Below are 24,377 nucleotides of genomic sequence, written 5' to 3' on the forward strand. Positions count from 1 at the left end.
CAACTTTATGGATTGCAAAGGGGGAGAGAGCTCTGACTTGTTTCTTATCACCTGCATGGGATAAAAAAGTTGTTCAACACAATGGAGACACCACATGCGGAGTAATTGTTGAGAAGGTTGTGATGCGCTATCATATTGCCAAGCAATAGTTGTCCATTGCGTTTCCTTACAGGCGATGGAAGCTTACAAATGGAGAATGGGAGGCGTTAGACTCCGACACAACCTCTACAGAACAGGGTGTTCTACATATATCCATGCAAGGTGAGGATGTAGAAGATGTTACTGTGAATGATGACCCTTGCCAACTTACGTGACTACTTAGTTCTTCGATTCTCACTCAGTGGTGATTTTGCTTTGATAATCAATGGTAGAGTAGTGCGCAAAAGGTAGGAACGATCTTTTCTTTGTAGAGAAATTACTTTCCCTGGCTGTGTAGCTATCAGATAACCACTGGATATGTAATCTTGAATTGAAGTAAATACAATTTCAATTTTTTTGCCTCACTGTCTTATTAAGGTTTTTCAATTGTCTTGTGCAGTTTTATTTTTTTGTGATAGTGTAAGGTTGGTCACACAAGCATCTGTGGCGTGAGCCACTAGTAAATTGGAAATGACCTTGCGATGGAAGGATACGTTCTTGCTTTCGCATACCATTTTTTAAAAATTTTTTAGTACTTACAAATTTTAAAAGTTTTTAAAAATTTTATAACAAGGTCGCCCATTTATAAATGATACTTTACTCATTTACATCAATTGACAATTATCGTTCTCTCCTAACACTTGCTCTCAATTTCGCACACCTTTCTGTATCACACACTCTCTATTTCATCCAATCACTCATAGACATGGCACCTCTACTTGACGCACTTATTGCACAGCTAGGAAAGCTTGAGTTACTTCATAGGGTTGATGAGATCGTCCCTATGTTTGAGGGAGCAATTGATGTACGTGCAACAATGCATCTACACGCGGATGCTTTTACAGATGTCATTCAGTATATGGATGAACACATCAGCACGTACTCCATCATGTTTGAGGGTGATGAGGGCTTATGGGTTCCAGTTGACCTCATCAGGGAAGACAAGAATTTTAGATTTCGCCTATCCAGGTTTTTAAAATCCCTCACAGAAAAGGACTACAGAAATGAGGAGGAAGACCTACTCCTGGATCTACAAATGGGCAACATCGGCACTTCTTTCCTAAGCTGGGACATGGTTTTGGTCCTTCTGTTACAAGAGGGTGTGGCGAAAGAAAGTGGCAAGGAAAAAGAAAAGGGCAAAGTAAAGCTAATGGAGCAGGTCCAAGAGGCCCATGATGAGGAAGAGAATGTTACAGAACAATAGGAGGCCTCATTGGCATTGGTGGCTCTACAAGATAATGACCCGGAGGAGGTTCCAGACCTAGTTCTAGAGGGCGATGAAGTACTCTAGGAGGTCCCAGACCTTGTTATCATGTCTTTGCATCCAATCATTATTGATGGGAAAGAGTTTTTGTTTTTGGATGACATTGCCAAGACACTCGGGTTTCGTGAGGATGAGGCACTTTCTATTATTGCCGTGAATGCTGGGGGTCAAGACAAAGGAAAAGTGAAAATCTCTTTTGAAGATGACAACCTCACAAAAGCGCTTGCATATGATATTGGTAGCAGTACCTTGGAAGTTGTAGTGGCCAAAGCGCTCGTTGAAATAAAGCAAGAAGTGCAATTCTATGAGAGCGTAGCTGCCTTTGAACCACACATGCCCTTGGTTGCTGGCGATGCTCAAGACCAAGGAAGCATAAACTTGACGAATGAGCAACTAGTTGCAAGTGACGATGCAACTGAGGTATGTCCTTACTTCTTAGTTGTAAAGCAAATTATTTTTTGTATCATTTCATGCTTCCTAACTTCTATATTGACATGTTGACAGACTGCTTTTGAAGTGGACAAGTTTGCTATGCGCGTAGGAGGAACGCGGCCAAAGTCAGAGGGTCGAGATGCATCCCTTTGGCACTACATACCTGCCCTCAGAGCCGACATAGTGCGGGTTTTTCATTTAGAATATGCAGAGATCGCCTATGCCGAGCTCCTAAAATGTAAAGCACTTAGTGCAGTCTTGTCGGAGAACCCCTTAGCCTCGAACATAAATAAATGTATTTTGGTAGCTAGGGAAGCTGCCTTGTATTGCTTCACGGGCAACCATCCCGGCTCAGTTTTAGGCCATTGTGCCCTTTCTCAGGCTCAAGGAATCAATGAGCGGAGTGATGTATTCCAAAGCGTAGGCCAGAAACCAGTCTCTAGAACTCTCTCTCCTGAGCTCTTCCAAGAGCTCAGGAGAGAGAGTTCTAGAGACTGGTTTCTGGCCTAAGCTTATTAAAAAGATGTAATGCAAACTTCTCTTCCAAGTTTAATAAAATTTATTTGTTGTGCATTGTAAGTTGTGATTTTCCTTGGCGTACTTGTGATATACCATTTCAAGCCTCGCAATTTTAAGATTTTGTTCATGTGTTCATAGAAAAGGTTGTTTAGGATTTATTTTAATTGAGATCGTGATTAAAAAAAGTAATCGAGATTGGGTTAGAGCGGTATGAAAAAATATTGTATTTATAGATGTAAACACACTCACATATATGTATATATATATGTACATATATGTATATATATACATATATATATGTGTGTGTGTGTGTACCTATATATATATAAGATTCTGGGGCTATTGAATGATATATATATACATATATATACATATATATACATATATATATATAAAAGATGTATAGGATATATATATATATAAGACATAAGATATTATAAGATTTTAAGGCTATTATCAGATATATATACATATATATAATATTTTATATAAATATATAAGATTTTAAGGCTATTATCAGATATATATACATATATATAATATTTTATATAAATATATAAGATTTTGGGGCTGTTAGGGCACCTAAAGGGTCTTATGAGCCTCACCAGACCAGACATCAAAAAAAAATAAAAAAAATACCATGTGCGCTACGGCGCGTAAATCGACATTTTGACCTGGTCAAAGTATCGATTAACGCGCCGTAGCGCACATGGTAATTTTTTTTATTTTTTTAATTTTTTTGGCCTTGAGGCTCATTAGGCACTCTATAAGGGTCTCTAGGTGCATTTATAGGATCTACCTTTTGTGTATATATAAATAAACATATATATATATGTGTATATGTATATATATTTGCATATGTATATATATGTGTGTATATATGTTTGTGTGTGTATATATATATATGTGTGTGTGTGTGTGCACCTATATATATATATAAAAGATTCTGGGGCTATTGAAAGATATATATATATATATAATATATATATATATTTAAAAGATATATAGGATATATATACATAAGACATAAGATATTATAAGATTTTAAGGCTATTATAAGATATATATAAATATAAATAATATCTTATATAAATATATAAGATTTGGGGCTGTTAGGGCACCTAAATGGTCTTATGAGCCTCACCAGACCAAAGATATCAAAAAAAAATAAAAAAAATACCATGTGCGCTACGGCGCGTAAATCTCCATTTTGACCTGGTCAAACTAGCAATTAACGCGCCGTAGCGCACATGGCATTTTTTATTTTTATTTTTTATTTTTTTTGCCTTGAGGCTCATAAGGCACTCTATAAGTTTCTCTAGTTGACTTTATAGGATCTACATTTTTTGTATATATAAATATTCATATATATGTGTGTGTGTGTGTGTGTGTGTACATATATATATATATGTGCATATGTATATATATTTGTATATGTATATATATGTGTGTGTATATATGTTTGTGTGTGTATATATATATATGTGTGTGTGTGTGTGTGTGTGTGTGTTTGTGTGTGTTTTTTCCTGTGTGTATAGTGCTTTTATATTTTTTAAATGAAATGTTCATTGGCACTGAGCATACAAAAAAAATGGACTCAACAAAGAATGTAACACAACTCACAAAGTTTTCATTAATGTGTGAAAAAGCTACAAAGGAATTTGGGAACATTACAAAATTTTGTAGGGAGAATTACAAAATGGGTTAGCCTATTGAGGTAGAAGGCTACGCTCTAAACGTAGACGTAGGGCTAGGGACATATCTACAGGCTTCAAAGTAACTCTCTTGGCATGTACCATAGCCAGCACTGAGTCTTCAAAAACAGAAACTACAATATCTTCAGCAGCTTCTTGAAGAGCTTCAAGAGCTGTGCTCTGTATGCGGTCAACCCTGTCAGAATATTTTTCCATTGTTTCTCTCACCAGTCGAGAGAATGGTGCCTTGGGGATGAGAAGATCTGTGCTTTTCTGATATTTCCTAATCTCTCGTAGCGCGACTGTCCCTGACCTCCATTTTCTCTTCTTCTTTGTAACTGGTGGAGGCGGTGGTGGTCTTTGATTCTCCCACGGTGGTCGTTCAGACCTGAACTTGTTTTTCTTTTGTGCACACTCTTCCTCTTCTTGTTGGTCCTGAAACTTGCCCTCCATTCTTTTACCACACTTCTTGACTGGCCGTCTGGATGTTGTGGCTGCCTGTGGGGCTATGCTTGGCTTGCCCTCCTTGCGTCCTCTTTGGGCTGCTGTCTCTTTTGCATTTCTGTCTCCCAAGCTGCCCTCACAAGAGCAAACTCTTTGTCAATGGTATCTTTCGTGATGCCGTAGGACAAGAGCTCGACCTCCCTGTTCTGTAAGATAACCTCTAGCTGTTCTAGGGTGTCGGCCTCAATAACAATCTCCGGTGGCTGCCCTTGACCTTCCTTGGCTTCTTTTCGACGCCGCTCTTCTTCTGCTTCTCTACTAGGCTCTGCTTCTTCAGCTTCCTTCCTGCATTGCGCTTCTTCGGCCTCCTTCCTGCGCTCTTCTTCTCTCATCTCCTTTGCCTCTTGCTCTGTTACGATAGGTAGACTTGTCCTTTTTGCTGTAGCAGCAGGTAGTGGGCCGAGTTGATCAAAAAACCGCAAGTCTTGCTCCTGTTCTTTTGGCATGGCCTAGGTATGTACGAGTGCAAGAGATAGTGGGAGGGCAAGAGAGAGTAGAGCACAAAGAAGAAATTGAAATGTGGTGGCTATAAATGAAAAATGACTTAAATATGTCTATAAATATAATTTTTTAAAACTTTTAGAAAATTTAAAAACACAAAAAGATTATAATCAGAGAGTTTAAGCCCATGAGGAACCACACCGACGCTTGCTTGCTACCCACTGCCGTAGTCTCTCCCTAGCATTTGATCTGTTGTATCCTTCAGTTCTTCTTGCATTAACAGTTTTCATTATTTGATGCCTAAGAGACAAATTACCGCGACTTTTCTGCCTTTTTTTGCCAACCAGAACGCGATAGAACCAGTTGAACATTTCATGGAGTGCATTACTCTTGACTTTGCCACCACCATGGCGAGTGCCCTTAAAATACACGGCCTTTGCTTGGTAATGTGATTTCTCCATGCCTTGATTGCTCCAAAGTGCTAAAGAGCCATATCTATCGAGAAAGTATGGCCCATGTGCATACAATATATGCTGCATAGAAAATTACAAAAAGTCAACAAACAGTATGAAGAACATACTACAAGGACACAATAAATACAACATTACCATGTAGTGAGTAATGTGTGTTTCTCCCCATGCCTCGACCATTTCTTCTGTGAATCTACAAGTGGCTTGTTTAAGTGCCTCAATACCATGGTCATCCAGGTGAGGTCGCTCTAGAAGATCGACCATTTTATTACACACCTCCCAAACATGTGCACGTTTTAGGCCAAGCCTGGCATCATTTCCTCGATATGTTGTGACATCACATATCTTCTTCCAAATTTCAAAGTCAGTGTGGCTATGAGAACCCAAGTGGTTTGATAGCAAGTGTCTTGCCTTTGATCCACCCATGCAAAATTTATTAGGATTGTCTTGTATAGGGTTTGATTTTCTGTCCTTTGTCAAGACCACTGCTCCAGCATGTAATCCCATAGAGGAAAGTACACCCTCTAGTGCACGTATTGACTCTTCTCGTCGATCTTTGGGCTCCATGTTCCAGACATAGTTTATGTGGAGCATCAATAGCTTATCCAAAATCCTGAGTCTTGCATGTAATGTGCACACATGCACTTGACATAGTGGAATTTCCAAGATTGGGTTCCAAGCATTGTCCTCCTGGTCACGACTAGGTGGCTTACTCTGGTCACAACTTAATATGCCATTATGCCATACCTTTGATCCTTTCCTCTGTTCAGCATAAAAAACGATTGCTTTTTTTGCACCCACCTGTTTTTGACTTTTGCCTTTGCTAGGTTGTTTCCCTTTTACTCTTGAGTCTACTGCTGTCTTGGAATGACAACAGTAAACACATGAGAATATAGTATTCGCACCTTTTTACAACCCAACATACACTTTAAGGTTTTTAGATCGCCACCCAAGCGCCATTCAACGTTAAAGCAGCCTATTCCGAGAACATCAAGCTTCTGACCATTGACCTGACAAGAGACGACATGTTGAATGCCAGACCATTCAAAATACCACCTCAAGGTATCATGGTTCTCTTTTGGGAGGACCCATGCTGCTTGCCACCAGATGTTCTTCTCTGATTGAATGCCGTAGTAGTCTTACTTATGCCCTTGACCCCTATTGTTGCTGTCTTCAGTTGCATCCAACTCTTGGGTCTCTAAAGGCCTTCCTCTAAGTGCTCGGCTCATCAAGGTTAAACTAACACGCTCTAGTCTTTGACCTTTAACCACTTGACATTCATCCAGCTTCAAGACAAACACGGCATTTCCACCTGTCTCTTCAAGTGTGAGGCCATAGTACTGAATCATTGCTTTTTGTAGCACTTCCATGTCAATGTAGACATTGTTATATGCATTGTATTCAAAGGGTTTGATTGTTGGCATTGGCATAATATCCTCCACCCACTTGTACCCACCCTCGAACATGGATGCAATATCACCATTAGCACACTTCTTCGCCATCTGTAAGCTATAAAGTGTTGGAAGCAAGGATTGCATAACTCCCTTTGCTCGCAACCCTAAAGTCATTGACCTGTACATTGCTCTGTAACCTTTCTGGCTAATACCTGGTGAGTCACATATATATTGGGGGTGACAATTTCTTTGATTTCCTTCAAGAAATGTTGACGAAGGGTCTCCCGCAGCTTATCATTACCAGAACCTGTTATCATTTCCATAATATCCTTCTCCTGAAGAAGGACATGCTGAAGAAGGGAGGCATTAACATTGTCCTCAGCGTTGTTACATCCTAGTATAGCTGTTGCACAAGCCCTACAATCACAATGGTCAACCATGAGAGATGCTTTATTCATTAATTGCTTCTCAAAGCTGCTATAATTCCTACAAAAATTTTTACCTGGTTGTTTGTTTACGCCTCTTGCATGCGCCTGATGTCTTTGAAAGCAACCCAACAGCTTTACGTTTTCTTTGCCTTGCGTGATATCCCATGGGAAGGTGAGTGAAATGGTGAACACGACGCCAAAGATTACGAGTGGAGTGTTGAAGACGAACATAATTATTGGTAAATTGATTTATTGTGCGCACACGATCCGCTAGATTATTCTTCTGCACCTCAAGCTCCTCTGAGAGCTCTTTAATCCTCTGCATCAAACCATTGATCTGCTTAGTCGATGCAGCTTGAATCTGGTCAAAGACAAATTGTGTTTGCCTCTTTTCAGCTGCCTCATCTAGCCACAACATGTATAATCTCCTACAATAGCCAAGAAGCCCATTGAAACCATCACCAACAAACATAAGAAAACTTGTAATGCTTTTGAATGGTGGAGGGGCACCAGATATTGGATCTGGTGGATAAAGATTTCCATCAATCCAAAGATCAATGGCCTTTGCTCCTTGCATTCGAAGCTGATCGTATGAAATATTGGGTGCAACATGCCTACTGCGTAGGGTTGCGTATTCTGTCTCCAAATCAACCTGAAGGCGGATCTTAGAAGGCTTATTGGTGATGTCTTGTAGTGCCATCTACAAGAAAGTAGGCTTGTAAGCTTGGGTTGAATAGGAGTGGAAGGAGCAGGATATGGTATCAAAAAATAATGGGAAGAATGGAGATGAGGGTTGCTTTTCTAGAGCTGCATTGTGGATAGAGAAAGAAGCCAGAAAGGGAGCCAAAGAAACATAGAGAGGGTTGGCAATGGTGAGACAAAAATGCAAAGGAGACAATGCATCATGGGAAGCTTCTTTAGTGCAAGCTATGGCTGCTAAGCAATATAGAGAGAGAATACTTCATGAAAAGGTTCTTCTGTGCTACTACTATGGGTTTGGAGAGAGAACCAAGTATTGTAGAAAGAAAGCTCCTGGTAAGCTTCTTCCTTGCAAGCCATGGCTACTACTGTGGGTTTGGAGAGAGAAGGCTCATTTAGGAGTACAAACCTGCTAGCTATGGAGAGAGGACCAAGTACTGTAGAGAGAATGCTCATGGTAAGCTTCTTCCCTGCAAGCCATGGCTACTACTGTGGGTTTGGAGAGAGAAGGCTCATTTAGGAGTACAGATCTATTAGCTATGGCTTTTGGAGTAGAGAAAGACGCTTTTTTCCATGGATAAGGAGTGCAGGGCCTTTTAGAGAGAAGATTTAGAGAGAGAAAGAGATCTGGTGTACACACAAAAAAGGGGGGAAGAAAGTGACGAATTTTTGGAATGTTTGGAGTTCGAAAAGGTTGCTGCAGGCTATGATTGACAGCCCATTACAAAGCTTTAAAGTCACCTAGGTGGCCAGATCTAGGAATATCTCCTTTTTTTTATTTTTTTTTATTTTTATGAAAAATCAAATATATGCTTTTAGGACTAGGCCTCTAGGCTTGGTCAAAGATGGATTAGCATTTAAAGCATTTCACTAAATGTCCAAATTAAAGGGCCCAAGAAGACTCCATTGAGTTCCTAATGTAATGGTATATGATCAAAACATTCTTGAGTATTAATGTTTAATTTAATTTCTTGTTTATCGATCTGGAAAATAAAAAAACGAGCACGGTTGTTTTTGTGCTCTATTTTAGACAGAATGGTACTGTCTGTTTGCTGTTGTTGATCCTGTTCATTGTAGGCGGCCAAGCAACAGCCAGGCAACACTATTCTGTCCAAAAAAAAGTTTTTGGTACAGCATCGATATATTCCCCGGTATATACACCGGTATATTCACCAGTATATGTGCCGGTATATTCACCGGTATATGTGCCGGTATACGTGCCGGTACTGCCGTCGGTATAGATGCCGGTGAACGTCAGTATAGAGGCAGGTATACAACCCGGTATAAGTGCTGGTATAGTTGCCGGTATAGACGCCGGTATAGCCGTCGGTATTAGCGCCGGTGAAATGTCGGTATAAACACCGGTATAGGCGCCGGTATTGTTCCCCGACGCTTATACCGACGTCGTCCTTCCGGTGCATATACCGGCGTTTATAATGACGGGGCTTTTTTAGACCCCGTTCAATGACGTCGGTATAAGCGCCGGTATTAGGCTAACATGTAGTAGTGTTAATCATTCATCTAGGATAAAGAATGGTTGGATTTACTAGAGAAGAGAGGGGAATGCCTTTTTGCAATGAGGCATAATATCATTTTTAATTTAGAGAAGACAAAAAGCATAAAAAACCATAAAAAGAATAGAAAAGAGAAGAATCTCCAACTTACATTGATAATTTGAGAGCTTTCCTTTGGCTTGATGGTTTGAGGGTTCTACTCTTGTTTGAAACAAGAGTGGCCACCAATCTTTTGGAAGAGGGAAGGTCAAAAACTAATGAATTATGAGTAAAATTCACTGTTTTTGGCACTTGGGAGAGGCAGGGTAATAGTGCAAAACACTAGTGAGTTTCAACAAAAGGGAAGGCTTCTATTTATAGGAAAAAGTGAGCTTCTAACTAAGCCAACTAATTCTAGAATTTTCCAGATCAGTTTGGTCAATTTTTGACCATTTTTTGGTCAATTTTACTCACTTTTTGGATCTAGTTGAAACACGAGCGAGGAGAGATAAAAATATCTCATTTTTTGGGAGTTTAAAACTCATTCAAGCATGTGAAATAGGCACCTCCTTCATGAGGGGAATTCCCCCATACTGAGGTGTCAAAAATGCATCATTTCACCTAAATATCTCTCTTTTTTAACTATTAACCTTGTTCTTAGTCAACTCTTCATCTTATGTGAGTATTTACTCATTTTTGGGGGATTTTCCTTTTATTCTTCTATTTATCTCCTCCCTACACTTGGATGAATCTTATTGGTCCATAGGAACCTTAATTTAAAATTTCAAAAAAATCTTCACACCCAGGATAATGCCTCTTGAACAGATTATACTTAATTTCTAATGCACCTTCTGAAAATCTTTTTTAACTTCTATTTTAGGGGAACTTATTTTAATAAGATGAGGTATTTTTCTATCCAAAAATATTTAAAAACTGAATTACCACTCTCTAAAAGATTTTCTTTCTCTAGGCCAAAACTGGTAGAAACAAGATCTTTTATATTTTTGAAGAGGGATTTAATTACAGGGGAAAATGCTGGACATCTTGAGAGGATGGGGAGGAATCTTACAACAGCAGATAGGTAGTTGTCTCTGAGTCATAAAAAAGCAAGATTTGATCATCAAAGTTTTTCGTGAAAGCTTCACACGGATGCTTGTTGTACAGTGGTGGTACGTAGATGGTACAGTGCTAGTGAATCCTATCAAAATGGTTTGTCAATCGGAGTTCTGAGTCAAAAGTTAGGAGAGTTCAGGCAAACTGCATCTAAAACAGTAAAACAGGTTCTTTGTGAGAGCAAACAGGTAGTTGTCTTTGAGTCGTAAGTAGGATTTGATCATCAAAGCTTTGCATGTGAAAGCTTCAAACGGATGCTTGCTGTACAGTGCTGGTGCATAGATGGTACAGTGATGGTGAATCCTATCAAGATGGTTTGTCAATCGGAGTTCTGAGTGAAAAGTTAGGACAATTCAGGAAAACTGCATCTAAAACAGCAAAATAGGTTCTTTGTGAGAGCAAACATGTAGTTTTCTCTAAGTCGTAAGCAAGATTTGATCGTCAAAGCTTTCTATGAAAGCTTCAGAGGGATGCTTACTGTACACTGCTAGTGCGTAGATGGTTTAGTTCTAGTGAATCCTATGAAAATGGTTTGTCAATCCAAGTTCTGAGTCAAAAGCTAGGACAGTTCAGCAAACTGCATCTAAAACAGTAAAACAGATTCTTTGTGAGAGAAAGCAGGTAGTTGTCTCCGAGTCATAAGCAAGATTTGATCCTTAAAGTTTTCTGTGAAAGCTTTAGATGGATGCTTGCTATAGAGTGCTGGTGCGTAGATGGTACACTGCTCGTGAATCCTATCAAAATGGTTTGTGAATCGGAGTTCTTAGTCAAAAATTAGGACAGTTAAGGAAACTGCATCTAAAAAAGTAAAAGAGGTTCTTTGTGAGAGCAAACAGGTAGTTGTCTCTGAGTCGTAAGCAAGATTTGATCGTCAAAGCTTTCTATGAAAGCTTCAGATGGATGCTTGCTGTGTACATTGCTGGTGCGTAGATGGTACAGTGCTAGTGAATCCTATCAAAATAGTTTGTCAATCAGAGTTCTGGATAAAAAATAGGATAGTTCAGTCAAATTGCATCTAAAACAGTAAAACAGGTTCTTTGTGAGAGTAAACAGATAGTTCTCTTTGAGTCGTAAGCAAGATTTGATCGTCAAAGCTTTCCGTGAAAGTTTCTGACGGATACTTGTGTATAGTGCTGGTGCGTAGATGGTACAGTGCTGGGGAATCCTATCAAAATAGTTTGTCAATCGGAGTTCTGAGTCAAGAGTTAGGACAGTTGAGGTAAACTGCATCTAAAACAGTAAAACAAGATCTTTGTGAGAGCAAATAGGTAGTTGTCTTTGAGTCGTAAGAAGGATTTGATCGTCAAAGCTTCAAAGATGGATGCTTCTGGTATAGTGCTGGTGCGTAGATGGTACAGTGCTCGTGAATCCTATCAAAACGGTTTGTCAATCAGAGTTTTGAGTTAAAAGTTAGGACAGTTCAGGTAAACTACATCTAAAACAGTAAAACAGATTCTTTGTGAGAGCAAACAGGTAGTTGTCTCTGAGTCATAAGAAAGCAGGATTTAATCGTTTCTCAAAACTTTTCGTGAAAGCTTTAGATGGATGCTTGCTCTACAGTGCTGGTGCATAGATGGTACAGTGGTGAATCCTATCAAAACAATTTGTCAATCAGAGTTCTAAGTCAAAAGTTAGGACAGTTCAGCTAAACTGCATCTAAAATAGTGAAACAGGTTCTTTGTGAGAGCAAACAGGTATTTGTCTCTGAGTTGTAAGCAGGATTTGATCATCAAAGCTTTTCGAGAAAGCTTCACATGGATGATTGCTGTACAGTGCTGGTACGTAGATGGTAGAGTGCCGGTGAATCCTATCAAAATAGTTTGTCAATCGGAGTTCGGAGTGAAAAGTTAGGAGAGTTCAGGCAAACTATATCTAAAATAGTAAAACAGGTTCTTTGTGAGAGCAAATAGGTAGTTGTCTTTGAGTCGTAAGCAGGATTTGATCATCAAAGCTTTGCATGTGAAAGCTTCAAATAGATGCTTGCAGTACAGTGCTGGTGCATAGATGGTACAGTGATGGTGAATCCTATCAAAATGGTTTGTCTATCAGAGTTCTGAGTCTCAAAAGTTAGGAGAGTTGAAGAAAACTATATCTAAAATAGTAAAACAAGTTCTGAGAGCAAACAGGTAGTTGTCACTGAGTCGTAAGCAGGCTTTGATTGCCAAAGCTTTCTATGAAAGCTTCAGACAGATGCTTGCTGTATGTATAGTGCTGCTGCATAAATGGTACAGAGCTGGTGAATCCTATCAAAACGATTTGTCAATCGGAGTTCTGAGTCAAAAGTTAGGACAAGTCAGGCAAACTACATCTAAAATAGTAAAACATGTCCTTTGTGAGAGCAAACAGGTAGTTGTGTCTGAGTCGTAAGCAAGATTTGATAATCAAAACTTTTCGTGAAAGCTTCAGACCGATGCTTGCTGTACAGTGCTGGTGAATCCTATCAAAATGGTTTGTCAATCGGAGTTCTAAGTCAAAATCTTGGATAGTTCAGGCAAATTGCATCTAAAATAGTAAAACAGGTTCTTTGTGAGAGCAAACATGTAGTTGTCTCTAAGTTGTAAGCAGGATTTGATCGTCAAAGCTTTTCGTGAAACGGATGCTTACTGTATATAGTCCTAGTGTGTAGATGGTACACTGCTGGTGAATCCTATCAAAACAGTTTGTGAATCGGAGTTCTGAGTCAAAAATTAGGACAGTTCAAGAAACTATATCTAAAAAAGTAAAACAAGTTCTTTGTGAGAGCAAACAGGTAGTTGTCTCTAAGTCATGTCTGAGTCGTAAGCAGGATTTGATCATCAAAGCTTTTTGTGAAAGCTTCAGACGGATGCTTGCTGTACAGTGCTCGTGCATAGATGTACAGTGCTGGTGAATCCTTTCAAAACGGTTTGTCAATCGGAGTTCTGAGTCAAAAGTTAGGACAGTTCAGGCAAACTACATCTAAAACAGTAAACCAGGTTCTTTGTGAGAGCAAACAGGTAGTTGTCTTTGAATCATAAGCAAGATCTAACCGTCAAAGCTTTTCATGAAAGCTTCAGAACGGATGCTTGCTGTACACTACTAGTGCGTAGATGGTACACTACTGGTGAATCCTATCAAAACAATTTGTCAATCGGAGTTCTGAGTCAAAAGCTAGGATAGTTCAAGAGAACTGCATGTAAAATAGTAAAACAAAGTCTTTTTGAGAGTAAACAGGTAGTTGTCTCTAAGTCGTAATCAGGATTTGATCGTCACTCAAAGATTTCGGTGAAAGGTTCAGACAGATGCTTGCTATACAGTTCTGGTGCGTGCGTAGATGGTACAGTATTGGTGAATCTATCAAAACGGTTTGTCAATCGGAGTTATGACTCAAAAGTTAGGACAGTTGAGGCAAACTACATCTTAAACAGTAAAACAGGTTCTTTGTGAGAGCAAACAGGTAGTTGTCTCTAAGTCGTAAGCAGGATTCGATCGTCACTCAAAGCTTTCCGTGAAAGCTTCAGATGGATGTTTGTAGTACAGTTCTGGTGCGTAGATGGTACAGTGCTGGTGAATCCTATCAAAACGGGAGTAAAACATGTTCTTTGTGAGAGTAAACAGATAGTTGTCTCTGAGTCGTAAGCAAGATTTGATCATTAAAGCTTTTCGTGAAAGCTTCAAATGGATACTTGCTGTACAGTGCTGGTCCGTAGATAGTAGAGTGCTGGTGAATCCTATCAAAACGGTTTGTCAATCGGAGTTCTCAGTCAAAAGTTAGGACAGTTCAGGCAAACTTGATCTAAAACAGTAAAACAGGTTCTTTGTGAGAGCAAACAGGTAGTTGTCTCTCAGTCGTAAGCAGGATTTGATCATCACTCAAAGCTTTTCGTGTGAGAGCTTCTAGACGGATGCTTGCTATACGTAGTGCTCGTGCATAGATGGTACAGTGCTGGTGAATCCTATCCAAAGATTTGTAAATCAGAGTTTTGAGTCAAAAGTTAGGACAAATCAGGCAAACTACATCTAAAAAATTGAAACAGGTTCTTTGTGAGAGCAAAGAGGTAGTTGTCTCTCAGTCGTAAGCAAGATTTTATCGTCAAGGTTTTTCGTCAAAGCTTCAGTCGAATGCTTGTTGTATAGTGTAGGTGCGTAGATGGTATCATTAGGGCCAAAAACGTCTCAAAATGGGCTGTGTAAGGAATTTCGCTAACTTGCTAATTAGTAGAATGTTGACGGTCAAAACGGCTCCAAATTTAGCCGTTTTGGGTATTTAAAGCGTATCTATCTGACTGAATACGTATCTAAGTGCATATTTTAAAATCTTAAAAAATAGATCGTTTTCATGCTACTCTTTAATGGCTCGTCTCGAAATTTGTCCTCTTTTAGTGACTACGTGGCAAAATGACCATTCTCTCCAAACGCGCTCTTATCCATTCTCCAAAAAAATTTCACTCCTCTGCTTCTCTAAAAATTTCACAAGCTACATCTCATTCTCATTCTTCTGTGTCTCTCATGATCTAATAGCTCTGCTTATACTTTTTGCTCGGTTAGTAATGAGTGATACATCTAATCGAAAGTTTCATTTGAACATCAAGCTCAACCAAGAGTATGCAACTACACGGAGTGTCTACCAAAGATCCCTATCATGTGCAAATGAAGCTCAACATCTTCGCAACGAAGGAAAGAAGCATATTGACCTATGGACAGATGGAAGTCTATATCCACCGGATCCCAAAACAAGAAGGTATCCTTCTTTTCACACACCACATGATTTGATTAGATTTGTTGGTGATGGGGAGGATGGCTTACTTGGTTATAGTTCAAGACTATCTCAATCACATATTAATTATGCAGAATATACTACATATCTTCAAAATACTTCATCTTTGAATGCAACAAAAATTTTAGAACTTGAAAACGAAATAGTGTCTTTGAAACAAGAAAATGATCAATTGAAATCCTTAAAAGAAACTCCAATAGGATTAAGAGCACGAGTAAAACGAATGCGAGATGTAGTTAACTTAACAGAGAGATCTGGACAAAGAAAAAAAAGGTTAAAACTTGTAAGAGATCATGTTACTAACCTTCTAGGATTTGACATGTCTAATGCTCAGGAAAGGGTGAGATTTTTGAATGAGCTTATGAATAGGTCGGATATCTTGAAACTTTTAGAACTTCCTGAAAATCAAACTCAAAAAAAACTGGTCTTTCAACATCTATTAAAAGATATGGACTTATTAGTCCAGCCTTCTCAAATGCAAGAAGTTTGTGACACAGTGGGAGTGAGTAGAAAGGGATACAGAGCCATCTCTAAAACCTGGTTCAGGGTCCTTAAGTATTACAAAATCAAAGCTTTTGGGTTGCCTAGACCTCACAATGTTGGAAAATATAGAACTATCTTAAATGAGGAAATTTCTAAACATTTCGGAGAGTATTTCCATATTGAGGGAACAATGCCATATGAGAGACAAAAAAAAAATCATCTTTTGAATACAACGTTTATAATAATATTTGGATGAACATTAGAAAAGTCCAATCTTTTATGGTGAGATATTACAACATAAGAGAAATAGATTGTGAAGGAAAACTTGTATTTGTTTTAAAATTAGATGAAGCTCAAATCCAAAAGTGTCAAAAAATGGAAAGAATATCTATATCCCTAATGAATAAAGCATTGGACTATAGTCAGGGTAAGCTTGATTCTCCATACCACAAAACTCAATCAGAAATGGAGCTATGGTGGATTGGATCAGCTCAGGTACCAGTAGTAGAGAGTCATGAAACATTAAAGTGGCTCTTCTCAAAAACAGACATTCCTTCAGTTATTCAGAGCCAGAATACAGGTGAACACCTTCATGTTGATGACATAGGTGATTTCATTGTGGAATGGCATTTGAGTGCCGACCTCAAGGCGTTGAAGTGTATGTTTGGTGTATGTGGAGGAGCAAATACCAAATATCCATGTCTTTATTGCATGGCAAGCACAGGGACAAAAGAATGGCTTGCAGAAAATGAGATTGGAAAACCACCATCCAGAAATAATGTGAATATTGTCGATTATCCAACTTCTGTTAAAATATGGGATCCAATTCTACCAATACATTTGAAAAATGTGCATATATGTACACTGCATGCAGAGATAAGAATCTTGGACAAATTGCTCAGACTTCATCTGGACTATGCAGATTCTATTAAGCCGACTAAACTTGCAGATGAGTACATAGAAAAGTGCGAAGCCTTGCTCTCTCAAATGGGTTTTCATGGTGGGGAAGTGCATCTTAAAAAAGATCTTGTTCTTTCTGGAGGTACAGGTGATGTTTTGCAAGATGTTTCAATGGGAGGAGCAAAAGCGAGAAGATTTTTGAGCAACCATGACACCAAACAAGTCAACGCAATATGGAACTGTTGGAAACAGCTGTGTGTCATCACCACAAATGTCAAAAGTAGACCAGATGTAGCCAACAAACGTATGGAAGTTTGGAAAAAACTCGACAATTTTTTCAAAGTCCTTAGACGACAAGTTGGTTCAAATACTTATGGCTTTTGATCAAAGCTATCACAGATGCATGGGGAGAAAAAGACATAACTTATTACTTGGTGAGTATTCAGACTTATCAAAACAGTTATATATTGGTGTGTCCAGACTTATTACTTGAAATTTCTTAAATGTACTAACAAAAATTTTCTTTGTAGCATATTCTTTACTTGCATGGACCATATTTTGCTACAGAAGGACCACTTGCAACATGGAATACACAAGGATTGGAAAAGTCTCATTATCAAGCGAGAACTTCCTTTTTTAGATGTACCCGAAGAGGAGGAGGTGGACAAAGAAGAAGCAATGCACTAAACGAATTATTCAATTGGTTCTACAGGAGGCAATTACAAAGGATGAGATCAAAGACCCAGCAATCTGAAAATACACCAACACCTCAAGAAAGAGACTAATGATTACTAACACATTTGTACCTCTAACAAAAAGTTTTGCTGAAATAAAGTTGGTCCTTGCAAAATATTGTGTACATTAGTATTTGATTCTCTTGGGACTTCTTGGCATGTCACCTCTGTATCTCAAAACTTTTCTCCTTCTATAACCTCCAAGGAGATTGATATCTGACACCTCAGCTGCAGCTGCATAGCTAGAGTAGCAAAGAAAGTATCCTGCTCTTGAGGCATTGAAACCTGCAGCATATCCAAAGATTCTAAGAGCAGCAGCTCTCTCTAGAAGCAAAACCTTGTTAGCATTTATTTGAAGGGGAGTATATCCCATAAACCTTGACAACACCTTGAAGGCAAATATTGGCAACTCAGCATCTTCAGAGAAGTTCATGTGGAATGCACAGAACACAGCCTTATCCAATGTAGGCAAGTAGTGCATGAGAGCAGATGAAGGCCTTCTTGACCTTGTTTCTGTAGATTTCACTCTGGTGCCTCTAGCTCTTCCCAGAAAATCATCCTTATCAAGCAATTCAATCTGCAAGACAAAAACCTCAATTAAAAAAAATTACAATCACAATAACATTTAACAAAGGATTAAATGGAAGGTACCTTCTGCAACTCATCCTCAATTACTACTTTGTCTTTCATCAAGTTGCAAGAGCCAACCCTTTCCACTTTATCAGAATCTGCCTGAAGCTTGAAATCTCTGCCAAAAGACTCAATACCTAACTCAATTAGCCTGTTCTCAAAATCCTCATCACTCAAGGAAGGTTTCCCCTCTTCCATTTTTTTAAGGCACAAGGCAAGTGCATCAGTAGCAGGGATAAATGAGTTGTCAAATGTTTGCAAATCAAGTGCCAAAAACTCTTCCTTTGGCTCTACTTCTGTATCAATAAATGAGTTGTCAGATGTTTGCAAATCAAGTGCCAAAAACTCTTCCTTTGGCTCTACTTCTGTATCAATAAAGTCCTTGGCCACTTCACAAGCTTCTGAAATTGCTGCAATACAGTAGTCTTCTCTGATATTGAAGAGACATTGAAGATAGGAAAGAGGAATAAAATCTTTCTCATTGATATAAAAGAAAGGAAGGTTTGGAAGAGTAACAGAGGATTCAGATATACTTGCTACCTCTGAAGGCTCTTCAGTAATAGTGGAAGCCCTAAATTCTGCAACATCAAGATTTGCACTTTCTCTCTCCTCAGCTTGAACATCAATTTCTTCCTCTTCTAAAATTTCACATTTCTCTAACTTTGAAACTGTGGTGACAATTAAGTTTTCTTCCTCATTCTCTGCATCAATTTCTGGCTGTTGCTCTTTATCCTGTATTTCTGCTTTCAAAAATAGGAAGAAAAGAAAGGAGACATCCTTGGGGACAAGGTTGCAATGTTTTTTATGGATAGGACAAGAAATGGATGAAGGGCATGTGAAAGAAGTTCTATTTGAAAATCTACTGAACCTCTTTGTTACTTTGGCTTTCTCCACAGATAGCTGTGTAAAATCTGTAAGGTGACAAAAATCATGGTCTCCGACACGAAAACAATGAGCTTGAATTGACATTTCAAATTGGTTGTACTCATCTTCAAGAATGTCCTTGAGCTTCAACAAAACATCTGAAAGAGAAAACCTTGGATTGAAAATCTCCACTGCATCAAAGTATACCTTCATATCATGACCATCTTGCAAAATAGCATTCAAGAGCTTCTCACTTGGGCTTTCTTCAACAAGCTCATGTTGACCCGCAACACCTTTACTCATTGAGATATTTGACAAAAATGCCTGAAAAATTCTGATGTGCCAGAACCAAGCGAAAATGAAAGGTCCAAAAAAATTGGAATGACTCTATCGCTTGGTGCGGGATTTACCAATTCCAAGGTCTCCAAATTAATTTTGATTTTTGCAAAATAGGGTTTGGAAGAGAAAACGGTGCACAACTTGATCTGACGCAAACGAGTGGTCCAAAACTGGGGAAAAATTTTAAAAACGCGTGACTAAAAGACATTAAATAGTGACCGTTTATGCCACGTGGCAATTATGATTACATACCACGTGTACTCAACGGTACTCTGTACGACATATCCGAGGTATAAAAAGTTAATATTGTTAAAAATATTCATTTTTTTCTCCGTCACTGTATCAAGCGAAACCAGGCTACCTTTTGTTTCTCAACCCCACTTTTCCCATATCAAGCGTTCACAATTCCCTACCCGAATCAAGCGATAACGAACATCCGATTCACAAGGATTTCCCTCATCGCTTCGTTCGGGTCTTCATTTTTTTCTCCATCCCGCATCAAGCGATAACACACATCCGAACCTCCCGGATTCTCATCATCGCTTCGTTCGGGATTTTTCTTATTTTTACTTCGTGTCCGAATCAAGCGATTATCACCTTCCATAATCTTTGGAATCCCTATATCGCTTCGTTCGGACTACTTCATTATTTTGTCCTATAATACAAATTGCTTGATCTGGTCTCCTTTTCTAGCTTCAATGGCAAGGACGAAGCAGACTGTAAGGAAAGTTTACCCACCATTGGAGACTGAAAAAGCTGAAGACAAGCCAGGTCCTTCCGAACAGGAAAAGCCCCTTCCAAAGCCTCGTGCGAGGGCGACAGCAAGAAAGAGATTGAATTATCAGGTGAAGTCCTTAAGAGAGATAAGAGCAGCACAGAAATCTACAAGTCTCCTCATCCCTCGACTGCCATTTACACGGGTTGTCAGGCACATATCAGAAAGGTTGGTTGGTAAAATGAGAAACACATATCTTCAGAAAGTTCGATGGGAAACCCAGGCCCTCATGTGTCTTCAAGAGGCTGCTGAAGATTTTTTAATCGACTTTATGAATGATGGCTACATTGCTGCTGCATTTGCTCATAGGATCACTCTTATGAGCAAAGATTTTGTGCTGGTGTCCAGACTTAGATATAAGTTTGACAAAGCTTTGGAGCCTATTCCAAGTCAAGATATGAGAGCTTTTGAAATTATTAATATCCCTCCAGCAAGGCAACCCAAGCAGTCTGTTGTTATTGAAGATATTTCTCATCCTTATGATACAAGAAAAGCTCAGGATATCAAAGAAGAAGTTGAAAAAGAGAGAGAGCAAGAGAAAATTTCAGAGGATGCACTTCTTTCTCAGCAAGCTGAGATTCTCCATTCATCCAATTCAGAGCTTTATAAGAATGTGACAGGTCAGATGATAGTAGATGTGTCCATGCCTGGAGAGGATGAGGTGTATTGTGACATTGCCCCTGAGGACACAAGCATGCTTGTGAATCCTAATATTGAGATATCTGACACAGTCCTCTTCATCTGCCTGAGGTTTGTAGGGATTTGCTTTTGTTTTCTTGATGAATTTCCCAGGAACCATATTTTGTTGACATGTTTTGTTTGTGTATCCAGATGTCTTATGAGGGATCTTCATGAATCAATGGCTGTGCAAGTGACAATTCTTGATCCCCTTGTTACACAGTGCCTTTTCAATAGGCAAGGGGATCTTGCAAGTTTTCTCAAAAACTTTGATATGCTTACCTGCAATTACATTGTGTACCCTTATGTTGAAGTGTAAGACTCATTCTCAATTACCTTTTGCCTATTATAGACATGACAGTATTCATTACTAATTTCAGTACTCATATTATCACAGAGGCCATTGGAGTCTTATTATTATCAATCTATTGGATAGAGATGTGATCTTTATGAACTCTTTGGCATCCATCCATGGGAGAAGTAAAATGTAAGAATCAATTTTGCCATGTGTTGACCCTCAAATTTCTTGCATGATTTCAATTATTTGGTTGACCCTCAAAATTTTATGTTTGCAGTGCTGCCAAACTTATCTTGAGTTTTCTAGCCTCTACCTATGTAGACTACAAACTTGAAGATTTTAAGTACTTCAATCAGGAAGTTCCCTTGCAGAAAGACTCAACATCTTGTGGATGGATGGTTCTTGCTAATGCTTGGAGATTTCTTGAGTCAAGATTCAGAATGTTAACACTTCCTGTAAGTTCATGTATAAAAACCATTGATTGATTTAGTGAATACATTGAGTGACCTGTTTTCTTACTTTCTTATTTTCTTTTGTCTTAGTTGCATGAGTATACAGATTCTTGGGTAAGTTGGGTAAGGGAGAAGGCAGTGTCCATGGTTTTGAGCAGATCCATCAATCCATATGATCCTGATTCTCCCTTTCCACCTGGAGCCAAGGATACAACTTCAAAGAAAAGGAAAAGGGAGAAGAAGGAAAGCAAAGACAAGGATGACTCATTCAATAAGGAAAAGACCTTTGCCAAAGAGAAGAAGAAGAGAAAGAAGAGCCCTTCCAAGGGGAAAAAGAGCCATTCTAAAGAGAAGAGCCATTCTAAATTAAAGATCCCTCAGGCTACAGAGAAGATCCCTACCCCTCCTGTTAAAGAGAAGAGCCCTAGCCCACTTGCTAAAGAGAAGACCCCCAGCCCTCCTGCCAAAGAGATGAGCTCTTCACCAGCTCAAGTGAAGACACCTATCAAAGAGAAGATCCCTAGTCCTCCTCTACCAAAGAGAAGAGCTCTTCTCCAGCTCAAGAGAAGACACCTATCAAAGAGAAGACCCCTATCAAAGAGAGGAGTGCTGCTAAAGGTCTTCCTTTTCACTCACCAGTGAAATTTAAAATTCAGAAGCGTCGTTTGTCCAACAAAGGTAGTAAGAGGGCAAATGTTGGCTCTCCATTTAATTTCTTATTCAAGTTCCCCAAGAAGACTGCCAAGTCTCCAAGGCCAACCTCCAAAGAATCTTCTCCAAAACCAGACCCCACTGCCAAATCTCCCTCGCCAACACGTGAAGGTCTCAAAGAGGAGCCCAACTTACCACCATTAGGAGAATCCACTCTAAAGTCTTCCTCTCCAACACCTCAAGTGCTGAAAATTCCAGAACTTGAACCTCAATCAGCAAAATTTGATCGAAGCAAACAGAAGAGAGAAAGATTCTCTAAAGATGCAGGGTCATCTCATGCCAAAAGGAAAGTTGATTTTGCAGAGTGATTCCACATATTGGATTTTGTTTTGTTCATTTTGTCCATATGAACACACATTTTTTGTTTTAATTTTCTGTAAAATTCTGTATCAATAATTTGATATCAATCTGTTAAACCTTGTTTTGTGTCGCGAACAATTTGTTAACCAATTTTGTGAAGAAGACGAGACGAAATCTAGCAGAATATATTGATTACATTATCATTTTCAACTATACAAACTTGCCCTTGCAAGTGGCTCAAATACAACTTTTTTTGGGGGGAGACATGTGATGCATGAGGTTACACTCTCCATATTTGTACGGATAACAATATCATCTACTTTGAATCTATATTCAGGTGATATTTCATCCAGAAACTCAAGCGACTCTCTAACATGTTGTAGTCGCCAGTTTGATGTTACTATGAGTTTCCTAGGATCTATGAATGGATGGACTATGATATTAAATTCAAACTCTGGACAATTCTCTTCAGAGTCCAAACGGACCCAACTACCAAGCTTGCTTTTCCATCTCCTATAGTCATAGCCCAAAACTAAGGATTGGCGACACAGTTGGTAAGAGATGGACAAAGAATTTGGGCTTACTCTACAACTGATATTGTCCCCCATATGAAAAGTTTCCTTGGTACTCCATCCTTCTCCAAGTACAGTGTCCAGATCAGTCAGAGATAGTCTTCTATTAAGCCACATCGTTCTTGTCCTCTCCAATTCCATTGTTTTGAAACATGCCACAAAGACATGTATAGGCAAGAACCATTGAAGTTTAATCCTTCTTGAAATCCTTCCAGGAGACATTGCTTTAAGAATATCATCTTTGATTTTGGATTTGAAGCTTGTTATGGTATTTGGATCAGGAACTTCCCATTCTAGTGACATTATTGTGGGAATAGGTATGTCATACAATTCTCCATGAACACCTTCTCTTGATGGAACCCTGTATTCTGCAAAATACACAAATAAATCCACTGATTTGTAAAATGAAGGTGGTTTGTCTGCGTACATGACATCTGCAATCCCCTTGTGAATTGCCTTGAATGTGCCACTTAAGCTCTCAACAGGCTGCCACTCCACAGCTGTTGACGGAAAGATAACTGAAATGAAACAAACAACAAATATATCAGAAAGAGAAATATTGTGTTGTGTCAAATAGATAAAGGTTTGTTGAATTACAGTAAGAATGGAGAATTGGATGTTCATCCAAGTTCAACACCATGTCTTTGGCCATGTAGACATGTTGAACTTTTGCAAGCCAGCCATTGTCGGTCACTTTGAATGCAAGAACACGACCTTTCCAATGGGATTTCACTTCATTTCGCTTGGTTCTTTTCACCCTGTGGGCACCTTTGCAAGAGGGAAGCATTGTTACCCAATCATTCACACGAAAAGACATGGGTTTCCAAACACCATCTTCTCTCGTGTTATGAAAATCACAAGAAGTAATATTATGAGAAGGACGACGTGAGGACGCCATAGAAGCTCACAGATAAGAGAAAAATAGTAAATCTTTTGAATAGTGAATCTTTTGAATAGTGAATCTTTTGAATAGTGAATCTTTTGAAAGTGCAAAGAAGAAAGAATAAACCATATGCCAAAATGAAAGGAAGGCGGAAAGTAGATGTCTGATGTTTTGTCATTAATAGCGTTGTTTTCAAGGCCTGAAAAGAGGATTTCGTATCTTAATGCTTGAATTTTTTAAAATAAAAAATGGAACAAGATGTCACTATTTTGGACCCAAACTTTAATGTTAGCCATCGTAAACGTCTAAATTTAGCCGTTTTAGCCGTTCACCACTAAAATAGAACCGTTAAGAAGACATTTGGAGGAGACAAGAATGCCATACTTTTGTATACGTGTCAATTCACAATTGGACAATTTCTTAATCCTTGGATT

General features: G+C 38.9%; 1 protein-coding gene across 1 annotated transcript; it reads left to right on the forward strand.

Annotated features, from left to right (window-relative positions):
• The first annotated feature begins 1,450 nt into the window (after window positions 1-1,450).
• On the forward strand, window positions 1,451-9,341 carry LOC147606596 (uncharacterized). The gene is made up of 4 exons (XM_086792237.1): window positions 1,451-1,822; window positions 1,907-2,242; window positions 9,061-9,111; window positions 9,225-9,341. The coding sequence occupies exons 1-4, from the start codon at window positions 1,451-1,453 to the stop codon at window positions 9,339-9,341; spliced, it is 876 nt and encodes a 291-aa protein (XP_086648363.1).
• The last annotated feature ends 15,036 nt before the right edge of the window (window positions 9,342-24,377 follow it).

Source organism: Cibotium barometz, chromosome 57 (assembly GCF_041138505.1).
Source record: "Cibotium barometz isolate CiBa-2024 chromosome 57, ASM4113850v1, whole genome shotgun sequence".
In the NCBI taxonomy this organism is placed as follows: Eukaryota; Viridiplantae; Streptophyta; class Polypodiopsida; order Cyatheales; family Cibotiaceae; genus Cibotium; species Cibotium barometz.

Excerpts from the sequence above, each read along its gene's own strand:
- LOC147606596 (XM_086792237.1), top strand. The coding sequence starts at position 1,451 with ATGTCTTTGCATCCAATCATTATTGATGGGAAAGAGTTTTTGTTTTTG. Across the intron at positions 1,823-1,906 it reads CAAGTGACGATGCAACTGAG|ACTGCTTTTGAAGTGGACAA; the intron begins GTATGTCCTTAC and ends ACATGTTGACAG. Across the intron at positions 9,112-9,224 it reads TGTCCAAAAAAAAGTTTTTG|ATGCCGGTGAACGTCAGTAT; the intron begins GTACAGCATCGA and ends CCGTCGGTATAG.